Raw genomic sequence first — 27,843 nt, forward strand, 5'->3', positions numbered from 1 at the left:
AAGGACCTTTAAAATGCAACTTCGTTGTCTATGTCTTCCTGGGTTTGACTATCATAAAAGATTATCGGTATCAAATATTTATCGTTTAACCTACGGAAAAAACATCGTAATAATGGACTAATTTTAAAATTTTAAGCGTACCAAATACAATAACATCGACACCACTTCAGGGTTCTAAAGCCCTGGTAGCGAGGGAGCGTTATGGGGGCAAGTGACCTAGTTTCATGGGACTCTTCGAGGTTTCCCCATCGATCCATGGGGTTGGCACGCAATCGCGTTCACATATGTACAGGAGCTACTTTGTTTGAGGGGAAATCCATGTAAAGGAACCTAATAAAAGATTTATTGTGATTATTTATTACCTATTATGACCAGTTAGGAGGAAAACTGACTACAAGATGTTACGAAAAACTCTAGATTTGACATCGTATGAATATTTAAACTATTATAACGCTGCTAGACATTTATTATTATTTTATAGATATATATCTTCTTAAATAGCAATTGAATTCACACCTTAAAAACTTTCTCCACAGAACTAGTTTAGAGAACGGTATAATTCACCTTCTCATACATACCATGTCATACCGTAAATTTAAAATTAAATTTGGTTATACCAAAATTGAACTCAACTAATTTACAAAAATGTTCAAATTTCACTACATACAGAGTATGGAATCGTTGATCCAATTTTGTCGTTGGCACTTAGGCGAGTACTTACGAGTGTTATTATGTACGTAGTATCAAAGTAGGTACTAATTACAAAACGCAGGTGGTTCGAAGTCAAAAGCACTCCACAATGTTGCAAAACTACAAATACCTACACTATACAGCCTTGTAACAATTAAATGTTGACGGGAATTATTCTTACCTATGACTTACTAATAGTGTAATTATTCATATTTGTAATATATATTTATAATTTTTTGGCCGGTACGACTATGTAGTGTGAGAGGACATAGGTTACTTTTACTAAATTTTTAATGGAATAAATCAAATAGATTTTGTATATCTTAATTTACGCCTTGTAACGTGAGCGGCTAGCAGTTAATATTATCTTAAATGACTGAATCGTATGTGAATGCCATCTAATCTTACAAATATCCACATGAACGCACCCACACCTGGCCTAAAACCTTTCAATCTCGGGCAGCTGTTTCATCCTTATTATCCTAGACATCGCCTTAAGCATCAACCAGTAAACGGATAACAAAGGTTTATTATAACAAACGGCCCAGGCGTCAGCTGCGATGCCATCTTGCGCCATAAAAAATAGGCCAATAACTCCGATGGCGAAAAAAAGTTAAAGAAATGCTAAAGATGGCGGCAGGTGCTCAGACAGCTGCGCACGCACCTTTGTATTAATTGCGCTTCGGCCGAGCCATGTTTTATATTATTTTTCCGTACAAGTCAAAGACATCAACAGATACCATAACTCTGATCGAATAACTTAAATTATTTATTATTGGTACATTCATTTAACTATTTTATTTAAATATGTTAAAATTATTACAATATTGTAATAAGACCGAGAGTACGTTATAATATCGTATGGTACTGTATAAGATTTTCTTCGCGAATTCCTAAAACATAAGAATTAAAAATACACATTGTACATAATAGAAATGCTTTATCAAAATGCTATTTTATTGAGATTTATCAATACAGTGACTTAGCCATTGTAATATAGACATTAAAATATCTTAATAAACCCAGCGCAATATACTAGTTTGTTTAACACGATCAGTTGACTATCTGAAAGTGACGGTTACACCGGCCGCCGAGTACTGACCCACGCGACGCGACTGTTCGGATGCGCTGGCGCACGTGCCCGTGCATCTGCCGTCATAATTACTTTACCTGTGACTCGTGAGCTGTACAAGCTTTCGGTTCGAGAACCCCACAATTATGTGGCAAAAAGGTTAAGAATACGGGTATAAATCGCGCCATCTGCCCGTTGACCACAACTAAGGAATCTTGGAATTTCAGTAAAGGTTAAATAAATAGTCATTTACTTCGTTCGATTAATATGGTAACGATAAAATGTTTTGTCCTATTTAAAAATAACGGTTATACAATAATTCTTTTATTAAACACAAATAATATTCGTAGCTGTAGACGCTGTAATCTCAATTATATGAGGAAAAATAATGGAACACAAATTTGAAATGCTTTCTTTTCTTTATTTCGAAAACTTTAAATTTAATGTATTTTACATTTCCATATATAAATTTGACTTTTATACAATCTTTCCGACTCTTAAATACGCCTTATGACGCGTCAAATCCTAGCGCAGCACTACAATACACTATGCTTTAATAAATACAATGCATATGAATTATCAGTCACATATAACGCGTAACTTGTCCTTTATTAGCCAGGAGCACGACGCACGACTATTTTTACACTTATTTTTCGTACAATAACAGCATAACGTCATCGTTGGATGGTGTTTGGATTTTATCAGCAGTCGACATTATCGTGTTTTTGTACGGTCACTATGTAAAATTTACGTGTGCCGTTAGTCCAACTTTACAAATTTCTATAAAACTATTGTAATTACTAAATATATATGATTATGTGATCAGCTGTAGTACACTATGATCTCACATTATTTACAATTACTTATAAGCTAGTATCGTTAAAAGCGGTTTATTAGATTTCAATCTATCACATCTACGGGAATGTAGCTAATTATTATATAAGATTTCCCGGACAGGTACAATCGCGTGGTGTTTAATAAAAATACAGTTTCAAATTTTATTTCTATCCTAAATCGTTAAGACTTCAGTCTTTGGCGTCGTGTAATCGTTAGATTTAAAATTTGAAATGCACATCGTTATATCCTACCAGATAAAACGTGTCTTGCGGGCGTAGAAAATTATTTAATCATGAATTTAGGTGCAAAATCAAATTTCATTTTTATTGTCTTGGTATAAAAACAATGTAAAATATGATACAATCAGTTTTTAATTCTGGTTTTGACCGATTGAGAAATACCCAGTTACATACTCCAGTTATAAGTATAGAGGTTAACTTGAATCAAATCGCTATTATTTAATGCACGGCAAGAATCTGTTGTTACATAAAAAAATACACTCGCATCAATGAAAAATAAAAATAAAGATAGAAGAAATAAAAACATTAACGTAAAGATTGTGTCATTAATTTTAATATACTTTATACAATTTTCGAATAAATAAACTTAGTTGAAAAATTCATGTAACATGTCATCACGAAGAAAAGATTTAACCACTCCACTGGTAGGACTTTCGTAGAACGGAACGCATTACATTAACAGTATAGGAACTATCTTTACATCTATCATTCCGCAATATGTGAACAGCAAGTTAAAACCACTCAAGGCATTTATAAAATGACATCTGCAATAAGCAAATTTTAAGACAATTTCTAGTACAAACTGTGATTTTGATTACATTTCCTTATAATATCTGTTTAAAATTATTATTCTAAATTTACTAGTGATACTAATAATAATTTGCACAGTGTTTATCTCGCCTTACATTATTTATTTATAGCCTAAGGATTATGGCTAAAACAAAAATAATATTTATATAAAGAAATGGAATTTTAGAATATTATTACACTAATAATTTTTTTTCTAGAGAAAATCAATATTTTACTATCTGTTCTATCATACCAGTAGTACTGCTAAAATTTAATACAGTATAAAAAATATATTTAAATTTGTTGGGAATTAAAAATAAATCTTTAACACGGGTAGAAATTTCATAATAAAATAACTAGATGCTTTAACATTTGGTCACTTATGGTGTATCATTAGGTAAAGTTAAAAATTAACTTTCTTTAAAACATCAATGACAAACCATAAGTAACATAACATCTTTTATTCAATATAAATATTGATATAAATTAGTGGCGGTATCCTAAATATGCTTCGTAGGCTATAAGGTATAGCGGCAAATACGCGGTGGCAAGTTTATGTTGCGCTAAGTGATTCTAACAAATGTCTGCATAACTTTCGTGTTCCTTATTATATTATACTTTTAAATCTCCAAGATCCTATCTAAAGGCTGAGTAAACTAGATGGGATTTTTTTTTCAAGTAGATGTCACATGATAACTCAATATTTTAAGGTAATTATTACTTTCGTAACCTTTTTTTTAAATCAATACTTTATACATATATTATTTCATAATGATTATGTGATGATTTTCACTCTCTTACTTAAGATATTGTAAATAATGTGCTATGGCTTAGCATGAGTCCATTTTTTCTATGAAATATTTTAGCGTACATCAAGTACATCGTACAAGTTAAGTAGGACATATCAATCTTGGGTTATTATTACATGTTCAACCACAATTTAGAGTTGAGTCTCGTATCATATTTTTGATTAAATAATTAATATATTAAGGTGTATCAAAGTTTCAATAACATATCAACTAATACAATAGTTATATTAGTTGATGCTATGATTAGGCTATAACAGTTCATCCCAATATCCAAAAAGTAACAAGACCAAATCTTACACATAAGATATTTACAAAATTTACACACAGTACATTAGTAATAATCTTTTGTAGATAAACGGATATCATAAAATCAACTGTTCAAAGAGATTTACTATATTTTGACAAATTAATTTTTAATTTAGAATCCCAAACTTGAGTCTTATTAGTTTACTTTTAAATAATTTACAACTATATCAAATTTTACAATGTTTTTAAGCTATATATACACACCAATATATTATATTAATCATGTCGTTTAACTGGACTAAAAAGTTGGACAGTGTCCCTAATTCATAAATCTATTTCATCAACAATGAAATAGAACATTAAATAAACATCGTCCAAACTATTTGCAGCGGAAGTAACTTAATATATGACTATACATTACAAATATTGATGACTATATTATTTTATAATTTACAATGCTGCAATACAAATAAAAGGCACACAACTTCCATACGGTGTATATCTAAAATAATCAATACATATTGAGTAGCTTACACAATGGCTATCTATATCCACACTAAGGTGTACACTTCAATGAGTCACTTTCACAAGTCTGAACACTAAACCAGCACTGAACAACTATTAGCGCTATTCATTTCGATTTAGTCGTAATCAATGTCTGTGTTGTACTGTAGGTCTCTGTCATTGGAGTTGAGAGATGTAGATGAGTTGTTAGAGCCGCTGGAGTTGGTGGTCCGTGTCTGTGGCGCCCAAATGCCTCCCGCTGTGACCGAAGAAGCAGGTGACGATCCGGACGTGCTTGTATTGTTGAGGGAGTCCCAAGTGTGCGTTTGGGATGGAAACCGTCGGATTACGGCCGAGAGTGGTCCAGTTGCGCGACGAATGACTACTCTTGGAGCTGAAAGTAAGTTAATATGGTTTAATTTTATCTATTTTTATACATAAAGCTGGAGTAAAGTGGAGTAAATATAGTAATCTCAGTAATTTAAAATCAAATTTTAGTTACTTCTTTTGGGATTATACGCTTGAATAATGTTTTCACTTGGTGGAGAGACTTTATGGACCTGGCATTTATATATTTGCCTGACAAAATATAATATTTTTGATCGCAACATTAGATTAATGATAAATAATAAATCAAGACCCTCACAACAGCCAAATGGGCTTCTATTGACTTAAGAGATAACTCGAAATCATATTAGCTTAACCAATTCAGTTATTAACTGTGTAAAAGATATCATAATGTTGATGTGTCTGCATAGTAAGAGCCAAGAAGGGCCAGTGGGCATCTTAACGCGATCATCATCGAAATCATCGTAGCGCGTGCATCTTAACCGATGATTTCGGGTTCAAACCCAGACAAGCACCACTGAATTTTAATGTGCGTAATTTGTGTTTATATGTTATCTCGTGACCGGCGCTGAAGGAAAACATCGTGTGGAAACCTGCATGTGTTTAATTTCAATGAAATTCTGCCACATGTGTATTCCATCAACCCGCATTGGTGCAGCATCTTGGAATATGCTCCAAACCTTCTCCTCAAATGGCAATAGGAAAACATTGTAAACTTTCACTAAGCAACTCCTGACGACAAACCAATAACAAACATGGAAGGGCATTTAGGCCTCACGGTCTCACCTAATCGAATCTGAGTCTGCGGGTTCGCGGTGCGGGCGGTGTTGAGGGTGGCGGCGGAGCGCGCGGGCACGGCGGGCGCGGCGGGGTCGGGGCGCGCGGGCGGCGCGGGCGGCTCGCCCGGCGGCAGCAGCGAGCGCCGGCAGATGGGGCACGTGGCGTGCAGCTGCAGCCACGGCGTGATGCACGACTGGTGGAACACGTGCTCGCACTCGAGCCGGGCGGTCGTCTCGCCTACAGTGGTAGATACGTGGATTTCAATTTACATGGCATTAACCAGGTCGTACCGTGCAACGTGGACACGTTACGGCGTCGTGATGTGATTTTTACAGTGGCCAGTGTTGATTGCCACGACACTTCATAGCAATGTTATATAGGAACGTCATAGTGTTTATGTGAGTGTATATAAGGGTTACAAATATTATTAACGATTAATTTTATCTGTGGATTTTTCTCGGGCTCTTTTTGGAAGTAGCGAATCGAGAAGGATCTATCTTAAACTTATTTTCTCTTAATTTTTTTTTGGAACTGTTGTAAATAATTTTTAATATAGTAACTTGTCTCTGTCAATATATTTTGTTTTTATTTAAATTCCTGAATTTTCATTGAATATTTATAAATAATATAATGAATATTTCTTGGTTAGATGCTGAATGTCTCTAAATATGTATATAATATCAGCATAAATCACTATACATGAGTCATATCCAGGGTCTGCATAGTAATATTAAAACTAAGTGCTAAATAAGTCGGAGTTTTGGGATAATCACTTTCAAAAGAAAATATGATAAATTTGCCATGTTTTAAAAAATACTATGAAAAATGATACATGCATGAGATAGCTATAAGCTATCAGTACTACACAGCTAAAATACACTGACCAAATCATAAACTGCATGAGCGTTCAAGACCCCTTTGATTTAATTTAATTTAAAAATTTGATTTAAAAATGTTAAAAATTTGATTTAAAAATTTTGATGCAGTTTATGAGTCCGTCAGTGTATATAATTTCTATATAAAAGTAATGCAAACATTATTAACCTAGTTGAAAGTTTTCCCAGCAAACAGAACATGCGGTATTGGCGGCCGCCTGCTCCGCTGTGACTTGTTCGGTAGGCAGGGCTGCGAGACGTTCGCGCGGCAAAGGAGGGGGACCAGAGTGCTCGAGCTGGCCGAGCAGCTGAGTGACCACTGCGTCCAAACCTAAAAACATTGTAAATTAATTACTTCTAAACTATTATTACATGTGATTTTACTCTTGTTTGTTTAATTTAATAAGCCATACTACATTTTAATTTATTTTATTATTTAAGTGCCAATGTCTCAACAGTATAAAGGACGTCTATTGTGAAAGATGAAGCTTTCCTTGGACTATTCTCCCACATATAATATTCTTCATTGCTAGTATTATTTTAGAACAAATAAAATTTATTATAACTTAAACTTAAAATGACCAATTGTGTAGTCCATTCTATTCAAAGAAAGATTGAAGTCAAGGAAAACCACTTTAGTATTTAAATTGACATTATATCATTGGTTAGCATCTTGAGTAATTGATGGTATTGATAATGGAGTTAAAGTTACCGTCAGAATTTTAGAGTAAAGTTATATAAATATATAAACTGTTGTGTATAAATAGTTAAATAGAATTGTTGTTAAGTGTTGTATTATTAATAGAGAAACATTGTGTAAGTGTTTGTAGCATTATATTGCAAAGCTATTAGCAAATTTTAAGGGAGATGTAAATATAAGTTTTGTTTTGTTTATTTTTACTCTAAGGTTTGTTCGTTTACTTTTAGAATATTCTATAAAACATATATTTTAGTTAAGAATACAAAAATCTACAATGAGAATGTGGGATTAGATTATATGCACCATTCGAAACGTGCCATTGTTTTTAAATTTGTTATTTAATATATTCACTTATATTTTACTATTAAGGTTTATCATGTCTAATATAAATCATAAAGATTATATATTACCTTCGCCACCAAACACATAGTCTCCCGGTGTTCCCACTAGGACGAATGGAGCTCCTGCTGTCATAGCCCCAGCAGGTGGTCGGCCACCACTAACCATCCAAATTAACTCATCCATCACAGTTGGCCTTCTTGTCGTGTTTGTACCGTTACCCGCATTGTTACCAGTTCCTGTTGCTGAACTATTGGTTGAAGCTGTTCCAGTTCCTATACCACTAAAACATTTCATTCAATTTTTAAATTCTTAAAGATTTATTATTACATATTTAGCAAAATAATTTAAAAAACCTTAAGAACAATACACTAGACACCTAACAGAAGGTGTATGAAAGTTAATAATTTATTTTGAAATATTATGTTCATAAACTACCGTAATCGACCTCCGGACATCAAAAATGCTAAATCATTCAGCATTGGTGGTGTGCTCTGAAAATGAGATATCCAATACTGTATTTCATTTAATTAATTATAAACTAGCTAAAGTTAATTACAAACCTATCTATTTGTTTCATCAAAAGCTTTTATAATAACCTCTATAATCTTTTTTTTCTAGAATTATTCTTTTCTCTTAAAAAAGTAGCCATAAAAGTCATAAATTAATAGAACTATAAATATTTATTTGCATTTCTATGAACATACATTAAAAAATAGCTTTATGATCAAATAAACAGATAAGAAATCTATAATTGTTGAATTTTTATTTTTCCAACAACAACTCATTCAAGGGAGCAATCAGTATAATATAAATCATATATAATTTCTTTTTTATATGTATATACACCTTGACAATACGATACAACCGCGATTAACCAGGGGGATTAGAACCAAGTGTTCCACGGATGTCTGAAAACATTAATATTACATACTAATATATAAAGCACTTTAGTTTTTTCCCTATGTTGTGTTAATACATTAGTATATATTTTTTTAATTTTTAAATTAATTTTTTTTTGTTTTATAGATCTATTCTGTTGATAATTATAGTGGAAGGGTGAGTGAATGGATCTAGAGTACCTGCTGCCTGCTTGCTGTTCAAAATTGTCAAGAACTATTCCAATTTCCATAATTTGAATCATTCTTGACAATTTTGTAGGCATATAAGCAGTTTAAACTATTTCCCAGATAACTTAAAACCGGTTAATCAGAATTATACTGTGTATTAAATAATTTGAGTAATTTTAGGAACACTTGTTTTTCCACTTACGAAATCAAACACAAATATCATAATAATAACCAGATTATTTCTCTTTGGAACTTCAATAATATACAATTAGCTGATTATTTTTGGTTAAAGTTACATATTTGTATAATGTCATTTTATTATTTTTTAACTTGTAATCAATAATCTGTCTGAAATGGACAATGATGTCTGATTAATAAAATAGAAAATAATGTATGTATAATGATTTTTTAACAAGATTATAGTTTATTTTACATATTATAAAACTACCTCGATTTTAATATAGAAGTATCTGATATGAAATTTAAACATTTAAAAAAGCAATCATTGTTATCACAACAATTTACATAAATCTTTTCAATTAACAACATTATTTTTGATTTTATTGATAAGACATCATAGATCATTGAATCACCAGCTAAATTTATATAAAGAATTGGTTTTGAATTTTGAGAGTAGTAATTTTGTCAGAAGGTTCTTCTTCTGATAAAATTAACCTATTCTTATAAAATTTGCTCTATTGGTAAATAACAAAAAGTACCTAATTACTATGTCAATGCTTACTAACTACAAGTGAATCAGCCCTCTGTTTGGGTTTCTCCAACAGAGAACTATCCACCTTTCCTACTATCAAACATCACCCAAAACTTTCTTACTCTATGAACTTCATCAGAATCATCCAAATTGCTCATCTCGTCAACATTGCTCATATCCTCTATATTACTCATATCAGCATCACTGTAGTCATCTCCTCCTGACAACGGTATCCCTTCTGCTTCTTCTAACTGTTCTATGAATCCTCCTTCACAGTAGGGACATATGAATTCCTGCAATTGCATTAACATTTTGATTTAATTTACAATATTGTAAATAAAACATATTTTAGTTATTATCACATGACATTAAAAGAAAGTTTTTTTTAAGAGCTAGCATCAAAAAAAAAAAAAATAGCATAACATGTACTAAAAGTTGTAAATATATGTAAATTATTTTAAGAAAAATATTTCAAGACCATAAACAATCCTAATCAGATTTCAACAGACTAAACATCCTAAATAGATTCTAATAATAACAGTAGAAAAAAAATAACGTAATTATATTTGGTATTTTCGGAACTGAAATGGGTTTTCGAAACATTTTTCTAACCAGGCAGCAAGATCCCTAACCATTTCTAGTCAACAATAACTAATAATCTATGTCTTCAGAAATTGTCTAATATATTAGATCAGATTGAATTTTATGATAAATTTGTTTCATTATATACTTATAGAATGTTTTTCTAGAACCTATTTATATTGTATGAATTCATTTTTTTTATCGTATCATTTATTTTTATACAAATATAAACTTTTACGGAACTCCCAATGTTTAGAAAAACATTGTAAATATGAAATTATTTTTTAAATAATAAAAATTGCCATTTTAAATCAGTATAAATAATTGCTTGTATATATATATTTATAATCTTTTCTAATGATGATGTAACTTAGTGGAAATCATTACATTTTACAGTAGGTACACAATAAACTCTTATTTTTCATAAATGTCACAAACCAAGTGCGTATTGTAATTTCACACCGGCAGCACCAATAGAAACGCAGATTAGATTAGTCATACAGCGGGTTATACTGGAATTTTAGACAATTCCTATTACGTGACCTTGAAATTTATCATCAGGTCATGGGTGTGAGAGAATAGAGTAAGGTAGCATGTGGCAAAAAATAATATTATAATACTTATTGATTTTTACCTGAAGAACATCTTCAAATTCTACAAGACACCTGTGACAGAAGAAACGAGTATTTGGTCTACGCTCTACTATAGCGTCAGCCATTCTTATTAAATATTCACGGTTACACCAATAAATACTAAACAAAATAAATTATACTAGAGGACTTTGCTTTCAATCAATGAACAAAAATTTATCATTCGCCATTTTTTAAGACATGCACACAGTCTAAATTTTTTTACAGATAATAAATGAGCTGATGAATTAAGGATGTGTATTTGCAATCGATTCATACTCGACTGTTTAAGATATTAAATCGATTTATAATTAATAAATAATGTAATAATTATTAAATAACATTTGCCCTAAACGCACTGATTACAAGTCAAAATGAAATTAAAGAACATTTTCGTAATATTTCCTCATTGTATTGTTTATTGAAAAACTATATTTCAAAAAATATATTTCTTGTTGTTGTTGTTAGTAAAATTAGGTATTAAAGTCAATCCATGAGAAATAACGTTTTCAGGACAAAAAATTGTACTTGATTTTATTACATTTAGTGTATAATATAAAACAATTCATGGATTCGATTATTCACTTATACAAACTTTATAATGGATTTTTAAAATAAAGTCCATTACTTTTATTAGGTTTACCCTCAAAAACAATCATCTGATAATCAGGTTGAAATAATAACGCAAATAAAATTTTCTTAAATTGTTTTGATCTGACAATCAATTAATTGGTAGAACACTATTATTCTCACAAAAAGTTAATTATAGCAACATCGTAATATCTGTCGTTGCGTCGGGAGATGTAAAGTCTTATAGATATTATTTAGTTTTTAGTAATTCTATCGTTTTCATGAACAATTGCTTGTAATGGTATTTTTTACAAAATAATTTGTAAATAATAAATCAGCTGTTAGTACAGTGGTGATAAAAAAGTATGACAAATTATTTAACTTGTACGTAATCTGTGCGTGTAATGTTTGTAAGGATGATTGTTATCAAGTCCAAGTGAAATGAACGCTAATCATGAGGATAATATGTAATGTAACTATATTTCGACGTCCACACCTCCTCATTTGATAAATTTTATTCAATATATATTAAATTATTAGTTGGTTAACGGTAAACTGGGTCACCAGTGGATAAAGTTATTAAACCATATTGATTACAATGAATGAGAAAAAGTTGGTGCAGAATTTTAAGAGTTACATCAATGTATCGCCTATGGTAACTATATATTATCTCCTACTGATATACAATTTATAGCTAGTTTGTAAGCTTGGAATTTATTTTTATTAAAAATTATACTGGATAATTCATTTCTCTTAATGATTTTTTATTTGAAATAAACAAATATTTATAAGTATTCAATATTTTTTTAGAATAATGGAGATAAGAATGGATCTATTCAAGAGCTGAAACCAAAACTTCTTAATGGTGAGTTACTTTTATTTTAAATTCTCTCATAATTTTACGATCCAATTTTTAAGAAGCAACATGAATGGTAATCATATATAATATTTTTATCTATAAAATACATAATTTCCTAAAAATATAATACAAATATTTATCATAAAAAAACAGTTGGAATTGATCATACAGGTTGTATTTGTAACATTGATATACTGATTTATAACATTACAAATTAAACTAATTTTTTTTTTTTATATTACATATAGACAATATTTTATATAGCAAATAAGTGTGTTATGTATTTTTAAACATTATCTTGTAATTAAATAATATAGTATTCTATATTATTTAATTACAAGATATACACATAAATACAAATAAACAAATAAACCTAAAAAATTTTTTTTAATGCACTCATTTTAAGATTTGAAGTTGAATAAAAATAATCTTATATATAAGAAAACCCATTGTTTGAGGAAGGTTATATAACCTATTCCAATGGAAATAGGAAAAAAGATAAACAAACCTTAGATTTACGTATTTCATGTGATTTGATACTAACTCAGCTATATTGTGCATTACTTAAAGTTCTTGATTAATATATAAATAAAGATTTATAATCCCACACTTACACTTAACTACTTATTTCCACTTTAATTTTACTTCCAAATTCTGATAACAGTTTCATTGAATTTTAAAATGCCATTTATCTGCAAATCCATAATGAAAATCATAGATTAATCAAGCTCTCAACTCTCACCAATAATATAGCGTCAATTTGCTGTCAAATGTTGTCTATTTGGATTTTCTCCTGTAATGGTTGGAATAGAGTATAGATTCAATAAAATTATGATTTCATGCAAGAGGGCTTAGAATTAATGCTTAATGTCATAGCTTGTATTATATAATAATAAATGTCACATTATAGAGACATTAAAATAAAATTAGTAAAAGAAACAAAGTATTTAACAAATGCTTATAATGAAAAAACCTCTTCAACAAAACTACTTGTTTTGTGTATATAAATGTCTCATAATTTAATGTATGTAGGTTAATGCAGTGCTCAGTGAACTTTTAATTTTTTTTTATCATAAAGTATATTTTGTTTTTGAGATTATAAATTATGAGCAATATTAAATGAAAACTTTTCCCTCTCTGTTGATTGTCAACATCTCACTTGTGAAACATTAACATTCAACTTATGATATTACAGATATCCAATAAATTTTACACATATTATATTCAATGTTGTCATCATATCATATTCTGTGGTGAATTTCGAGTTTCTTTTTACAGAATACCCTGTATAGATTTAGTTTGTGTAAAATTTTCGGGTTCACTGTAGTCAATATACAAATCCTCTGGGTTAAATGAAATGATTGTTTACAACAAAAAAAATGCATCGCACTGCCTGCTGGGCAGTAGCAAGTTATCAATAAATTTAATAGTTATTTATAAATTAATGAGCAACAGCAGAAAATAATAAATGTGAGTGCTAAGATCATTTTTTATTTTTATTATTTATCAATGTGCTTTATAATTATTTATTGGTTAATATATTGTAAGTGATATCATATTCAATTTGATTTAGACTTTTATAAAAGGAAGCCATATTTATTCTATACATCAGATTAATTACTATTAATCCTATTAAACAGATAATTTGACGCCATTGTTTGATATATAATACCTAACTTGTTGTAGTCTGTTTATTTGTTTTTAAAATAATTAGTGTCCTATCCCAACTTTGCACTTGTGAAATTAGAGGATTGTGGCTAAGGATGTTGTCTTTAATATTAAGTTTTACACAAATGTTATAATTAAATTCATATCAAGATTTATGATTGTACTGCTCTAATACATATCAATTTGAAAGAAACTGGAATAATAAATAAAAATATCATATAATAACTAGGCATGATTTCAACCAAATGTTTTTACCCGTTCATGCAGGTAAGTACTTATTCTGACTAGTTTTTACAAACACAGTTTCGTACTTAAAATATGTATTACAATTACCAAATATTGAACTAGGGTTCATGTTGTTAAATATTTTATTCCTTTTCTGTATTTTTTTTTTATAAAGAATATTGTATCATTGAAATGACAAATATAATATTACGTAAAAAACATTTTGGTGAAATTATGCCTAGCTATTATGATATTTTTATTTATTATTCCAGTTTCTCGAAAATTCTATTGATATATATTTCGATAATATTATAACTAAAATATTTTAATACCAAAAATTATATTTTAAATTTGAGAATGCCAATTACAATTTACATAATGTTGTAGTAATTAAATATATATTTATATATAAAGATATCTCTATCATACCAAAACATATTTATACTGTCTTTATCCATATCTATACTACTATATAAATCTGTAGTCTATCTGTACACTCATTTTTTTTGTCGAATTTCGTCATAAATATTCCTTTTATGACACTTATGTATACTTAAGTATAAAAGTGGAATCCATACTTTTTAAATTATCTCTATTATTATTTATAATAATAATTAATAACTTTTAAAACGTCCAGCGAAGCGGGCGACTAACAGCTAGTATGTATGTAAAATGCTAGACATGTATATACGAACGAAATAACACTGACTGATTCACCACGAGACCTCCAAAACCATAGGTCCGATTGACTTGAAATTTAGCATACCTAATTACTCCTTTCGTGACGTAGACGCTCACTAAGAAAGGAATTTTGGAAATTTCAACTTTAGAATGGGAAGTGGGATTACTTAATATGAATGTACGAAGTCGGGACGGCCTACTAGTTAAATATGTAAACATTAATTAAAAAATTTAAACAAACAAGTTTCTAGTTAAGCAAAAAAAAATGGCAATATCATTAAATAACGTGTTGCTAACAAGTTAGAACACATTTGTGATGATGTAAATGATAACAATAACTCGATTACGTATGCGTTACATGCGGCTAACTGTATCGCCATTTATATATATTAGTCCGTACATAAACAGCTCGCATGCGGTAGTCAAGTGTATAAATGCAATTTTGAACCTTATACCTTGAAGTTAGAGTTCGAATCGGTATCGGTAATAGCAAGCCATATAAGTTATGGTAGTGCTAGAAAAATATAGGAAGCAACGTCCTATAGTTGTCAGTTAATAGTGTTATGTTAGTCTGTTGACATGGGGGTGCTCAGACCAGGTATTTAACGTTTGCATTGCTTTTATTTTAATCATAATAATAAGTATAAGATACTACTTCAATATTTTTTTCCTCGATTGGAATTCGAACTCAGGGTGGTGTTACTACTACTAATTCCTCCAAAGGCTTCGTACGCCAAAAGTGTAATTTTAGACGCTCGTTTCCAAATTGCTACCTACATTAGTTTATCTTCTAAGACTTCCATTGAAAGAGTAATGTGTATAAAATTAAAATCGATTTATCTATATAAGAAGATTCATATTTACCGTTAACTATTTTGTATACGTTAATTTTAATTTATATTTTAACAGTTAAGTTATAACGTGAAGTCACACGCGTAGTCTAAAAATAATCGCATCAAAAATTCCCCGAAAGTGTCTTACATCATAAATAGAGGTTAAATTCGCATCTTTACGAGCTCACTTGGGGATTAACATTAGTCACCGTGTTGGTATTTTGACTTGAAACTTTTTTAGCATTGCCTTAAATATGCAATAGATTTTTCATAGATAAATAAAGATTGTTCATAGCGTCGCTTAGTTTAACCGTATATTTTTAAACTGTATTAATCTTTAATATTTAAATATCCATTTTCCACATGTTATTGAATGAACTTAACCTGTATAACAGCGGATATTTAAAATTACCACAACATAGGCCGAGGAATATTTTTAAAGAAAAAGAAAATATTAATAAAATAATCGTGATTCCTGATCCCTGTGGTACTCCCAAAAAGGATCTCAATCTTTCAGACATCCATCCGCTAAAAACTGATATCCTAACCTACCTTGAATTATTCTGTAAAAATATAGTAAATTTCGATTTTTTTAATGTATTGAACGAAAAAACATCTCCACCTACGTTGCGAACTATTGTAACTTGTGCCTGTATTTACACTGCCTAGGTCACCCTTCAGACCGAAGCACAACATTTTTTTATTTATCATTTAATTCGTTTTACAAATATCTCTTAATCTAAATCAATCAATAGTACGATAAGGATAATAATGAATGCAATATGAAGTATCTTTATCAAAAGCTTTCGAAAAATTAGAATAAGTGTAAAATAAAAAAAAATAAATAAGTCGAGATACAATTTATGTAATACTAGAAGTTCCTATTTTTTTTTGTATGCTGCTTTAATTCGGATTCAATCTAAACTACTCAGGAAGCTACCCAAATAAATATCATCATAATTTGTCAAATCATTCAGGAGTTCATTGACATACACACGCACAGAGGAATTTAATAAATATATACATTGTTTACGTTTAAAAAAAATATATTTTAAACGTTTTAAAAAAGATTAACTTTAAGTAATTGTCGTCTACATTTTTATATACTTAGTAAATTTTTATTTAGTTACGGATACCTAATTGTAAATATACATTTTTACTGTTTACTATTTAATACTTTCATTTTACCGTTAGAATTAATGAAATACAATCGGATAAGGACGACTAGAAGATATGCTTCATTGAGTTCACGGTTGAGCATATTGGTCGTAGGCTTATCATTAGATAATTTTTAAGTAGTTAGCAAAAAGTAATATAAAGGATACACGATTGATAAGCGTAGGTACTCCATTTATGTATTCATTGAAATAACAAATATGTAGGATTTATCGCTTATTTTATGAATAGTTTAATCAATCTATTAATTGTATTTAGATTGTAGATATATTTAAATGTCGAACGGAAGGTCTACTTTAGTGCGGTTTAGAATTATTGTTATTATCCTATTTGTACGGTATTACGTTTGGAGATTGACTCTAATATTAACTTCACGGTCATTGCAACTTACGCAAATTATGTTATTGTTAAAAATTTTAACTAGTTCAATGTTAACCTTCACGGCTGGCAGCGAAACGCCTCTAAAAATTGGTGCAATGACTTATTGAATCTGATCAATATTGTTACGTAAAAGTAGTCAGGAGAAAAAAAAACCTATTTCCATCGAATATACTGTTTAATAAACCATAACGTGACTCACAAAAACATTTGAAACATGACATGCAAAAAGGAATTAAACCTTCACAATCGACTGTTAGGTTGGTGAACAAAATTTTAATATAATTTAGTGATGGTATAATTTTTCATAGTTATAATTATTGTACAAATATTAATCGCTATGAATAATTATTAAATTCTAAAAATAAACAATTGGCAACGCGTCTGCTACTAATTTTAAAATGCACTAATAATTGACGGCATTAAAAATTTATAAAAGGTTAAAAGTTAAGAAAATTTAATATTTTTCTATTTAAAAATATGTGATACGGACGGAGGTCCGAATTGTTCGCTTAAAATAATTTGAAACAATTTATTTAAATCGAAATCATTTAAATTTAAATAAAATGATTGAACAATTGTTTCTATAAACTGTAAAAATTATTACCCGCTGTAAATATTTACCATCAAACCAAAGTATTAGATCCTTACATATGAAATTGGCGTTTTGTACGGGAGAAATTTAAAGTCATTTTTTTTTTTGTAAATATTTAATTAATCAAAGTATGCATCGTTGTTATCTATGCACTTTTGCAATCTCATAGGTAGTTAATTAATCCATTTACTAAAAAAACCATGGGGGCGAGAATCAATAAACTGTTTAAAGGCGGTTTGGACTGCCTCATCGGAGTTGAATTTTTTTCCTTGTAAGAAGTTGTCCAAATTTCGGAAAAAATGGTAATCTCTTGGAGCAAGGTCCGTGGAGTATGGTGGATGTCGCAGACATTCCAATTGTTGCTCATCTAACTTAGTGGTTGTTTGTGTTGCAGTGTATTGTCTTGCGTTGTCGTGAAGCAGCTGTGGCCTTGAGCGATGAACCAATCTCGTCACCAGACTCAATTCCTTAATGGTTTGCAGTTGCTGATGAATGGATATCTGCTGTAATCGTTTGGCCCGATTTTAGAAAGTGAGAGTGTAGTGAACGACACCGGCGCTAGTCCAGCAAACATTTACAAGTAACTTTTTCTGAGTCAATTTTCGTTTAGGGCGGGATTTGTCTGGGTCTCCAGGGTTCAGCCATTACGACGAGCGCTTCCGATTATCGTACAGTACTTTTCATCACAAGTAATGATTCGATTAAGAGTCGAGATGGCCCAGTGGTTAGAACGCGTGCATCTTAACCGATGATTTCGGGTTCAAACCCAGGCAGGCACCACTGAAATTTCATGTGCTTAATTTGTGTTTATAATTCATCTCGTGCTCGGCGGTGAAGGAAAACATCGTGAGGAAACCTGCATGTGTCTAATTTCAACGAAATTCTGCCACATGTGTATTCCGCCAACCCGCATTGGAGCAGCGTGGTGGAATATGCTCCAAATCTTCTCCTCAAAGGAGAGGAGGCCTTTATCCCAGCAGTGGAACATTTACGGGCTGCTAATGCTAAAAAAAAATGATTCGATTTAAAATCCCTTCATTATTATGTCGGTTGAGCAAAGTAACACGGCAGTCGACGCGTGTTTGCAAGTTCGATTCACTCAATTCATGACCCCATGAATGGTACCCATCGATCAAGTTTTTTTACATTCCCGATTTGCTTGAAATGGATTAATACAGTTTTATCACTAACCCCGAAGCCTGCAGCTATCTCTGAAGTGCTTTGTGATGGATCCGCTTCCACAATTTTAAGTCTTCATTTTCCACTTTGGTCAAAAAAAATAACAAGGAAAAAACAAATGAATTACTGTTTTCGAAACTCAAATGTACCAACTAAATAAATTTATAAATTTGAATTTGGAATTCTTAACCAAATAGGAGACATTTCAGATCAAAGTGGTCAGTACGACAAAACGCTATAATTTCATATGTAAGGACCTAATATTTGGTTTTATACGGATACCTTAACCTAAATTATAGAAGTAAGTATTAGTCTCAATTAAATGGCATGTAGTCGATATTTTGGTGTCATTTAGGAATACCAAACTTTTGCGGAGGGAGCTTAAATGAAATCTTGAACAATAACTACGAGTTTTACATCATATCTAATAACCAGGTTTTTAGTTTCACTTGCTTTTTACTTGCGTATCTATAATATTATTCATATAATGTTTTCGCTTCCATTTCATTTTACATTAGGCTTATATTTGAATTTAATTGTCAGATTTTTAGTAAAAAAAAAAAGATATTTGTTTTTTTTTACGTTTTTATAATTTATTACAAAAGAAGGGAGCAATTGTTTGAATTAACTAATTTCTCTGTTTTCTCAGAGGCAAACAAGGAAAAAAAAATAGTCGTGAAGCTAAAATATTATCATTTATAGGATTTTTTCTCAAATTTAATTTATTACAAAACTCTCAGAATTCTTTCCATATAAAACTACCAAATGACTAAATGGTCTATCGATAATTTCAGTGATTGCTGTAATAAGTTCAGTATAAGATTTTAAATTAACATGGTTATTTTTATTACTAAAACGGGATATTTACCATTTTTTTATTTTTATTTGTTGGAGCTCGATATTTCGACATTATCTACGAATGTCTTGTTCTCGTGAACAAGTTCAAATATGATGTAAAAATAGTTATTTTGACTAGTCCATTATCAATGAAACATGTAAAGTCGAAAAATATTGTTGTACATCGCATAACATATATATGGCGAATACCTAATCTAAAAATGAATGAAGACGATCCATCGTAATATTTATTTGTGGTTCGAATAATATTAGTGACTGGTGTTTAGGAACAAACCAACTATACGTTTATATGTCCCTATACGGAACTCGTGAATTCAAACTAGAGTTAGGCTTTTTAATTGAAACAATAACAATTCCATGTATGTAATAATTTTAAATTAAATTTCATTGAAATTGCACATTTTACTTTGCAATTTTTTGTACATACAAAGCATTTTTTGTAAAATTAGATTTTTGTAGCTTGAATACCTATAATACGATTCTACTTATAAATGTTCTTTGTAATTATTTTAAATAATTACAAAGCTATAATATAATTGCTATGTCTTCTTTCGAATGTAAAATCAATGATGGTACAAAAAAATAATTCAGTGTGTAATTAAACACCCGTTAAAAACGTTGAATTGGAGGGCCGTAAGGGTTTTCTATTAGTGACCAAAATATGAAAACAAAACAAGCTTTAGTCACATAAATCTGGTTTTATCCAGTATAAATATTCATTTTAAAAATATAGCATTGTGATAGAAAGTTATACTAATAAAAATAAATCACATTTTATCTTTTTTAATCTGTTTACTCCCTTGTCGTGTACTCGACCTTTCACCTATGTCTATTTATTTATTCATATTTTTTTATTTACCTTACATGCATATTAATATATAATCTTCTTACTTGCTTTTCATTACAAAATTTTACACATACATATATGTATGTTTAAATTTTCGTGCTAATCAAGATTTCGTCTGATTAAAGTATCTTAACGATCTATAGAGTCCATAGAGATCTTGAAGTAACGTTATTGTCTGCTATGGCAGATGACAACCGAATGACCAATATTTTTTTATAGTGAAATAATATATGATTTTCAGGCGAACTTGTGGTGGGAGCGGCGCACAGCGTTGTAATGCTGGCGCCTCTAAGCGAACGGGATCGTGGAAGATTCGGGTCTCTTTTCGTCACAAACTACAAGCTGTCCTTCATACCGATCGATAGCTCGAGCAATGACGTGAGTTTTGTTTAATTTTCTATGGTATTTTTAATTTCAGTATCATAATTAATTTTACTAAATTCAATTATGTATGTATATTCAGAATGACGCACATCATAAAATATATGTACAATATAGCTAGTTGATAGCGATCAACTTTTTCGTACTTTTTAGATTAGCGAATATTTTTTAGGTAATACGCAACTTAAGCTTAATTACATTCGCATTATTTATTCAATTTATCTTAAAGCATTATTATACATTTCTCGAAGTACCCATTTCAATGAAAAATAATACTAAAAAATTACTTAAACATGCTTCATAAAACAGACGAAAAATAAGCGACCGCACTCAAAAATTAAAAAATTAAAAGCACCACAGTATTCAAAATACAAAACGTTAGGGTTATAATATGTCACTCTAAAACACTCATCCGGGAGCGATCCTTTACGAAACCATAATATAAACATTATTTAAAAAATTAGCATGTAGTAACAGCTACGTCTATGAATATGTTCATAAGTAATCTTATATAATAATTATATTATATTTAAGAAATATTGTTAAATACATTTTTGAAAAGGATATGCAAGTATTGCTTTAAGATATTTTGTATAATAGATTTTTTTACTTTTTAGGAGTATGGCCAAAGAAATCAGCTTGTGGGTACTTTCGACGTACCGTTGACGGGCGTCGGTGCGTTATGGCAGACCGACGGTGGGCCCATACGGCGCAGGAGGCTTCTTCCACGGTCCGATGTACCGTCGAAATTAAAAGGACTACAAATTGTTTGTAAGGTAGCTAACATCTTAGATTAAAATTAAATGAATTGTTTGGATAAACAAAACTTTATAATACTTTATAACTTTAGAATATTGAAGCTTACTTTTCTTCAAATTTAAATAGTAAATTTATAAATTAATTAGCAATAAAATAAGAAATAATGGTATTGCACTTTTATTAAATTTCTTTTTCTTAAATATTGGCGTCTGTGCCGTGGTTGGTTTGTGTTTTTAATAATAATTGCATCTTTGCTTTATATTATCATCGCACTCACATACATTGGCTACTAATACAATAAAAAGGTGTATTATATTCATATATAGTTTCCTCTTTGTATTTTAAAATATTTTATTATATTTTGGGATTGTGTATATTACAGAATATGAAAGTACTGACATTCAACTTTGCGAACTCACCGATCGGCAGCGGAAGGAAAGTGGCGATGGCCCTGTTACACCACGCCTTCCCGAAACGCCACGATTTATTATTCGCATTCGAGTACCGAGAACCTTACTACCCGACTCTGCCCTCAGATCTGAACATGTTTCAAAGACCCGGAGACTGGAAGAGAGAGCTCGAAAGATGTGAATGTCCACATTGGAGAATCACTTGTATAAACGGAACGTCGGACGCGTTCATGCTTACAGCGGGCGAGACTTTGATCGTGCCCGGTTCGGTATTAGATTATAATCTAATAGAAGCGGCGAGGCACTTCAGATCGGGCCGAGTGCCGATCTGGGTCTGGGGACGACCGGAAGGAGCGGCGCTACTGAGAAGCGGGGAGCTACTACCGACAGAACAGTCGGCGACGGCCGAAAGCGTTCTCTTAGAACAAGTACGTAATCCACAATGATTTCCGAACGATATCTTGTAACAGTCCAATCCCAAGAGGTCTCGTTCCAGCCGAGGAGGAGTGCCTATAGCGACAGGTGTTCCCCGCAGGTGCGGCGCTCCCACCCCAAGCTGACGCCGCCGCGCGTGCTGTACGTGTGCGGCGCGGGGGGCGCGGCGGGCGCGGCGGGCGCGGGCGGCGCGGGCGCGCTGCCGCCGCTGGCCGCGCTCGACGCCGCCTACAAGAAGCTGGCCGACCTCTGCACGCCCACCACGCTCGCCGGCTTCTGGGTGAATATTATTACTTCTATTCAATACTGACATGTTACGTTGTTTTTACGTATCGTACGTTGACATTATACACTCAGGCGCCAAAGTCGTCGAGCCTATCCACGCTGTGGGTAGCCTCGGCGACGACGGTGTGTCGCGACAGTACGTGTGTGTGTGCGCAGACGCAGGACTCCCAGTACTACTCGTTCCTGGAGTCCAGTCGCTGGCTGCGGCACGTTGCGTCGTGTCTGACGTTCGCGGACGAGGCCGCCAATCAGCTCTCGCAGAACGTGTCCGTTGTGCTGCAGGAGGGTGAGTTCCGTTCCGCTCCGTTCAGGGCAAAATTATCGCTTGTTACCGCCAAACGTTTGTATTGATGTTTTCCAATTGTTAGGGTGACTGAGCCGGTATTTAGGGCAGGCATCGTCAAAGTGTCAATGTTTAAAGGTGACTTTACCCCAATATGACCCACATGTTCACATTTCTAACCAAATTTATAAAAACTGAAATGTCACATTTAGCATGATTGGCACTCGTGATTCAGGTGACGGCGTGGACTACAGCGCGGTAGTGTCGTGCTTGACGCAGCTGTTGCTGGACGAGCACTACCGCACTATCACGGGCTTCCAGTCGCTTATACAGAAGGAGTGGATCGCTCTGGGGCACCCGTTCTGTGACAGGTATGGGGTATATTATTGTTCGATCTTGTCACTAGCGAATTCGATTTACCAGTTTTTATATTACAACTATTTAATGACAAACACAATTTCAAGTTTACAAGTGACACAACTGCAAACAGTACCATAATAATTGCTTTTTTATTCGTTAATTATGCTTCTATTATTTTTACAGACTCGGTCTTCCTCGGCCCGGCACAACGAAAGAAGAAACCGAGAAGGAACCAACAGCGCAAGTGGCACCAGTGTTCCTTCTGTTCCTGGATTGCACCTGGCAGCTACAGCGGCAGTTCCCCGCTGCCTTCCAGTTCACCGAGACCTACCTCACAACGCTTTGGGACTGCACGCACAACCATCTCTTCGATACATTCCTATTCAACTGCCCAAGGGACAGAGAACTTGCCGTGGCGAAGGTAAGAAGAGCTTTAATATTTCCAGCGTGAAGTGACTTTCAAATGACGTCGTTATTATTAACTTCAAGTGAAATCTGCGATGTAGAATAGAGGTACTATTGAATAAATAAGTAATGTTGTATATTTATATTTTATATAAACGTTAATAATGCCCGGTTTCTTAGGTACGTTAGAGCTCTCGGTTCGATACTTTTTAAAATGTATTTCCAAGCAACGCAATATAACCTATTTTCCCTTTTAAACTTGGGTTAACTTACCAAAGAGCGCCGATTACAAACGACATTCATTAAAATACGTTAAACATTATTATTTATCAAGCTATTATCAAAAACAAAATAAAAAGCTAAATGATATTCGAACTATGTTTTTGATAATACCAAACAACACTATCGGTTTCATAGATATGGAACGGAAGGCGTGTATTTAAAATTTCAATTACATTTAACGACGTTTATCTTCTACTAACTTTATTGATTTGGTTACCACAAAAACCGGGCGTGAGTCACCAATATAGTGTCGTCAACTATGGTGGTGGTATTTATGTTTTAACAAAAATTATAACCTCTGTTTGAATCGTCTTAAATCTTTTATAAAAAGTAACGTGTTACAAGATATTTAAATAAAGGCTTAATATAAAAGGTGAAGGGAACATAATAAGCTTAACTGTTTTGTACAGATATATCAATTTATTTTATTTAATAAAGCCTTATCTTTTATTTAAATTCTACTTGTGCTTCTATAAACTTTACAGAACTTCGTGCAACGTCCGTTATGGGACTGGGAAGAGCAGTTCTCCGAGCAAGACATCGCTCTGTTCTATAACCCGCTATTCGGACAATCGACACCCTCGTCTCGACAAAGTGAGTTCGATTTTATCATCTTATATTTTTATTTACAAGACCAAATTATATCAACATATTAAAAATGACAGATAAATTCGATAAACTTCTTAAATAACTAGCTAAGCTAGAGAGCAACACAAGTTTGGCAGTCGATTCGTTAGACACAATATCGCTCAATATCTGAGTAAAACATCGCTAGAACTCGAAATTTGAACTTCCGATCGGTATATAAAAGTGCGATGTGCCGCAGTGACGGGCGCGGCGACGGGCGCGGCGACGGGCGCGGCGACGGCGGCGCGCGCGGCCCGCCTGCAGCCGTGCGCGTCCGTGGGCGGCGTGGAGCTGTGGTCGCAGTGCTACGAGCGCTGGCTGCCGCCGCTCGACGCGCCGCGCGCCGGCCACGTGCAGTTCGTGCTGCAGCACGCCGCGCTGCGCGCGCAGGTGCCGACGCCCCCCCGCGCACCCCCGCGCCCCCAGGTAAGCGGACGATCGCGGCGTACTCACTCTGGTAACGTGTGCAGATACAGAAGCTGAACGAGAAGCTGTCCTCGCTGTCGATACTCAGTCGCCACTCGAACGGCTCCGAGACGACGGAGGCGCCGGATGCGCCGCCGACGCCGACGCCGACCGTGACGCGCTTCTTCCCCTTCAGCCTGCGGGGCACCTACGAGGTGAGCCGGAACCTGGACTCCATGCACGTGAGCCTCATAGACGCTAGTCAGCTGCTCGATTCGCAGTCTTTGCTCAACGCGCCGGATTAATTCCGACTTTGAACCGGTAGATACAATTTTGTCGGCGTTTTCAAAAATGGACGTTTATAAAATATTAAGTGAGTATGACTGGGCATTGAGCCCGATTCCTTTACGTCGCTGCCGTGTGCTAAATTAGAAAAAATGTAAAAATAATATTTTCAAATTGAATAATGAGGAATAACGTATGTTATTATTTAATTAGATGTTACATATTCTTTTTTTAATGAACAATTTGTATTTAAGAAAATAGCTGTATTATATCAAAATAATAGAAATAGTTATATGTAATCAAAATATTGATAATAAAGCGATCAAGAGATTACATAGAACAAAAAGTAAATAGCTAAAGCCATTGTATCGAAAAGTATTAAATAGATTCTAATATATTTTGTTCGATGTACATTCGTAAGCCATGAAATATATGTACATAGTTGTATAACCTAGCTGTAGATAAGATACGAGTTAAGGAATTGATTTGTATAACAATCTGGAAAAAAAAATTACCATTAAATATTTACATGAATATGGCAACATTAATATATTCCAATGCAAAAAAAGTTACAAAACAAAGTTATCTTAATGCAGTGTTCCTGCATTATTATTTTTAAGCCACATTCATTTAAGTACCGAGTTTGTATTTTAATTTTTATAATATCTTTATGTAATACATAACAATTTTTATCTGTTACCATGCTTGTTGTATTAACATTTTGTTATATCCTTTATAATTTAGTAACAACGCAGTTTTAAATCATTCATATATCATTTTACATTTAAAAAATGCTTAAAAATCATTATTATTTATGTCATTGAATGTAACTTTTAAGTTAAAAATGTTTGAATAATTAAAGCGCGCACATTACGTTATCTGGATATTCAAGAATGATTCACAACTGTGTTCTGAAAACAGGACCAAAATTATTTATTATGATTGATTATGTCTATCATTATTTTCGTTGTAAATATGGCAGCTACCGAGTTTAATTTAGTTTGTTATTAATTTTAACAAAAATAATATATTTATAGTTTGAGTTTTAATGTACATTAAAATGACGAAAAACACGATTTTGGCTGTTTATAAAAAAATAATGTTCATTTATGTTAGTTGTGGAGAATATAGAAGAAATAGGTTTTAAATATCAAACAAAACTACTTTTCCAAATTTTGACTCAGTGAGAAAACTTAAATTGAATATATGTATTAATTCGATTCCATAATTGCGTAAAAAATGCATTTAATGGAATACAATACAAGTACTCTCTGGAAATAATTATAATAAATATATTTGAAAATTATAAAGATTTTATTATAAATTGTTGTGACATCGAAATAAGTATACATAAGAATTGGCTGGACAAAATGGCAATTTAATTCAAATAATTGTTAATTGTTGAGCGAAGTTTACTTTTGATACATATTTATAATATTTTTGGAGTACTCAAACTTTAGGCATTTAGGGTCATATTATTATATTATATTTATACAAATCGATATTTTGTATAGAAAGTTGATGTAACGCTAAAACGACTATGGTTTAAAAATTGTGCCATTTCATTATATGAATGTTCAGCTGATATAAATCTGTACGACTTAAGAGAAAAAGAATCGACCCAGTGTTAATAAGCGATAGATGTAACATCTTCACCGTATTTGTTCTGTTGTTGAGTGTACCTGACAACGCAAAATGCAGAAATGTTCAAATAAAACAATTAGAATTCCCCCACATGGAAGTTTTTTTTAATCACCTCATAATTATTAAATTGGCTCTCAACCGGGATCCGTAAATCACGGACTACAAGACACAATTAAAAACCTAGTTAATAATAATAAATAAAAATGAATTGTCTCATATATACCTACATTCCTAAGCTGTATTGATTGAATTATGATAACTGACGAGGTGTTCTCTGTGGGTCAGCAAATATCTGTTCTGTGTATGTTTGCTCTTCAACTCAGTCGGAAAGAAGAAGTCCGTAATTAATTTATTTTCCTTTTTATGATTGCACCCTTGGCTAGCTATTTTTTTTTAAAAGGTAACATGTTT

At 32.2% G+C, this 27,843-nt stretch overlaps 2 protein-coding genes across 2 annotated transcripts; one reads left to right on the forward strand and one right to left on the reverse strand.

Moving 5' to 3' along the window:
• Positions 1-4,946: 4,946 nt before the first annotated feature.
• LOC125067584 (E3 ubiquitin-protein ligase RNF115) lies at positions 4,947-11,213 on the reverse strand. Its single transcript, XM_047676222.1, has 7 exons — positions 11,008-11,213; positions 9,914-10,084; positions 8,448-8,503; positions 8,081-8,292; positions 7,140-7,301; positions 6,102-6,332; positions 4,947-5,361 (listed from the first exon to the last, which is right to left on the reverse strand). The coding sequence occupies exons 1-7, from the start codon at positions 11,089-11,091 to the stop codon at positions 5,105-5,107; spliced, it is 1,173 nt and encodes a 390-aa protein (XP_047532178.1). The 5' UTR covers positions 11,092-11,213; the 3' UTR covers positions 4,947-5,104.
• A 579-nt stretch (positions 11,214-11,792) lies between these two features.
• LOC125067583 (myotubularin-related protein 10-B) lies at positions 11,793-27,522 on the forward strand. Its single transcript, XM_047676221.1, has 12 exons — positions 11,793-12,227; positions 12,383-12,437; positions 21,113-21,249; positions 21,870-22,028; positions 22,394-22,849; positions 22,957-23,136; positions 23,298-23,427; positions 23,660-23,795; positions 23,968-24,205; positions 24,957-25,065; positions 25,322-25,488; positions 25,569-27,522. The coding sequence occupies exons 1-12, from the start codon at positions 12,171-12,173 to the stop codon at positions 25,806-25,808; spliced, it is 2,064 nt and encodes a 687-aa protein (XP_047532177.1). The 5' UTR covers positions 11,793-12,170; the 3' UTR covers positions 25,809-27,522.
• The last annotated feature ends 321 nt before the right edge of the window (positions 27,523-27,843 follow it).

This window comes from Vanessa atalanta, chromosome 12, assembly GCF_905147765.1.
Source record: "Vanessa atalanta chromosome 12, ilVanAtal1.2, whole genome shotgun sequence".
Lineage (NCBI taxonomy): Eukaryota > Metazoa > Arthropoda > Insecta > Lepidoptera > Nymphalidae > Vanessa > Vanessa atalanta.